General features: G+C 44.0%; 1 protein-coding gene across 1 annotated transcript; it reads left to right on the top strand.

Moving 5' to 3' along the window:
- LOC104458833 (pituitary homeobox 1) lies at positions 1-526 on the top strand. Its single transcript, XM_010079420.1, has one exon. The coding sequence runs from the start codon at positions 1-3 to the stop codon at positions 484-486; it is 486 nt and encodes a 161-aa protein (XP_010077722.1). The 3' UTR covers positions 487-526.
- The last annotated feature ends 2195 nt before the right edge of the window (positions 527-2721 follow it).

Raw genomic sequence — 2721 nt, 5'->3', positions numbered from 1 at the left:
ATGGACCTGTGCAAGAACGGCTACGTGCCGCAGTTCAGCGGGCTGATGCAGCCCTACGACGACATGTACGCCGGCTACCCCTACAACAACTGGGCCACCAAAAGCCTCACCCCGGCTCCGCTTTCCACCAAAAGCTTCACTTTTTTTAACTCCATGAGCCCCCTCTCTTCCCAGTCTATGTTCTCGGCGCCCAGTAGCATCTCTTCCATGAACATGCCCTCCAGTATGGGCCACTCGGCCGTGCCGGGCATGGCCAACTCCGGCCTCAACAACATCAACAACATCAGCGGCTCCTCGCTCAACTCGGCCATGTCCTCCCCGGCCTGTCCCTACGGGCCACCGGGTTCGCCCTACAGCGTCTACCGGGACACTTGCAACTCCAGCTTAGCCAGCCTCAGACTGAAATCAAAGCAGCACTCCAGTTTCGGCTACAGCAGTTTGCAAAGCCCCGGCTCTAGTCTAAACGCCTGTCAGTACAACAGTTGACGGACTTGACACAAACCACCTCCGACAAAAACACCGCCGACAAAGCAAAGCAGAAGCAAAGCGACGTTTAACGGAAAAAGAAAAAAAAATAAAAAAATTAAAACCCGGTGATGTTTAAAAGCAAAACCCGAGCAAGTGAGAGAGGAAAAAAAAAAAAAAGAAAAAAACCAAACAAAACACTACCAAAAAAACCCCAAAAGCCCCGCGGACTTCGACTGTCTAAAAAAAAAAAAAAATTTCAAACCAACGACGCAACCAACAAAACAGCTCTTTAAAAAGAAAAAAAAAATTAAAAATAAACCATCGAAAACCGTAAACGGACCAGAAAACTTTTGCAAGAGACACCGAAATCTGGTACATGGATGAGTTGCAATTTTTCTCTGGATTATGCGGGTTGTATGTGTTTACTTGAACTTGCACAGGAGTTGGTGAGGCGGCCGCTGCCCCGCGGGGAGGGCGGCGAGGGGGGGAGACGCCTCGGTGGTAAGAGCTGGTGGGACGGTTCTTGGCCGCTTGTCGCACGGGAAGAGTTTGGTTAATGTTTACCACTGAGAAACAGAATCACACTCGAGGAAAAAAAAAAAAAAAGAAAAGGGGGAGGGGGGAGAAAAAAAATATAATTCGCAGAGTAGATTCTGCGGGGAAAAAAATGGTTAAAATATTAGGTATGAAACTATTAAAAATAATAATGACAAGGGTCAACCACTTCTATAAGGTTATATTTATATCTACCGTTGCATTGTGCCGGATCATTGTCCTTGGCCGTTGAATAAACTGTTTTTAAAATGCATGATTCTTGATGTTTTTTCTTTAGTTGGAAGCTATAATCCAGTCATTCCTGATACTAAGCAGCTCAAGGTTCCTACCTCTTCATCCTTTCCAAAAGACTGCAGTATCCCCGGTTATGAGAGAAGACAGAAATCCTCCAGCGATGTGAAAACTGTTCAGCATTCTCCCCGTCCAAAATCTTATCCTGATAATGAAATTATCATTCATCTTTATTTAAATGCAGGGGGTTTTTTTCTCTTTTAAAAAAAAAAAATTAAAAACCCAAACCAAAAACTGAACCCCTTTTAGAGAGTCTAGACAAAAAGACGAAAAATGGTCTGTTATGGAGTGAATCCAGATACTGCATCTCTGCTAGAGAAACAGTGAGCATCGGCGTCCGGAAAGGTTGCTTAGCAAAGCTGAAAACGTTCCTTGCTTTTCTAACTGTGAAGGAAAAACAAGGAACAAAAAAAAAAAAATCTTAAGGTGTTATTATCTTAAGGTGTTATTATGTAAATGTAGATACTTTAACAAGTGCTTGTTGGAAAAAAAAACATGGAAATGATAAATATGATCTTTATTAATACGCATACAAAACGCATATGAAGTTTAATTGCAGGCATATTTGTTGCTTATTTTTGTCGATACTTATTACCTGTAGATGACAAAGAAACATAATATAAAATGCACACGGTACTTCTTTCCCAGTGTATTTCACACCTGTGGTAAACGTTACGCTGGATGTTTCAGTTATGCTGTTGTGGATAAGGATGCAGTATATATATTGTTTTATAAGTTATGTTTTGTGATTTTTTTTTCAAAATTAAGAGCATGGGAATAAAAAAAAAAACCTTAAAAAAAACCAAAACTGAAACGAAATCTAGAAATGCCTTTAATGTTCTTTTCTGGCTGTATTTAAAGATCGACTAAAGAAGAAGAAAAGCAGCTTTCTCCCCCCCGCCCGGAGGTGGCATTTTGGGGAGGGCCCCTCCGCTTCCCCCCGGTAATTGCGCCGTCGCTCCGCGTCCCGTTCCCGTCCCCTCCCTCCGCGCCCCGGCAGGGGAGGGGGCCCTGGTCCCTGCCATCCCGAGGGGCAGTGGAAATGTCCCCACCTCTAATTTAGTGGCAGATTTTTCCCGCTGCTGTTCTGCGCGGTTTGCGGAGGCAGCCCTCCTTGCCGCCTGCGCTTCTGCTCCCACGAAAATAATAACGGAGAATTTTTTCCTTCCCCAAGAGTGAACCCTCGCACCCTGAGCCCCCTCCCCCGGTGTGTCGCAGCCCTAGGAACGCTCCTTCACCTGAACCGTTTTGTCCGTTTTCCTAATGTGCGTTTTTCCCTTGCTCCCCCAAATTCTCCGATATCCTGAATTTGTTCAATTTATTTCTTTTTTCCTCAAACCGTTGGAAGCACGAAAAACTCTAGTTTCATTACTATCGCATTACTATTACAATTACTATAATATTTTG

Source organism: Pterocles gutturalis, unplaced genomic scaffold (genome assembly GCF_000699245.1).
Source record: "Pterocles gutturalis isolate BGI_N339 unplaced genomic scaffold, ASM69924v1 scaffold4184, whole genome shotgun sequence".
Classification (NCBI taxonomy): Eukaryota; Metazoa; Chordata; class Aves; order Pterocliformes; family Pteroclidae; genus Pterocles; species Pterocles gutturalis.
Note: the sequence above shows the minus strand (reverse complement) of the source record. Positions and strands in the feature narration are given on the sequence as shown.

Bases quoted from the DNA above. Each gene is read 5' to 3' on its own strand.
- LOC104458833 (XM_010079420.1), top strand. From the start codon at position 1: ATGGACCTGTGCAAGAACGGCTACGTGCCGCAGTTCAGCGGGCTGATG.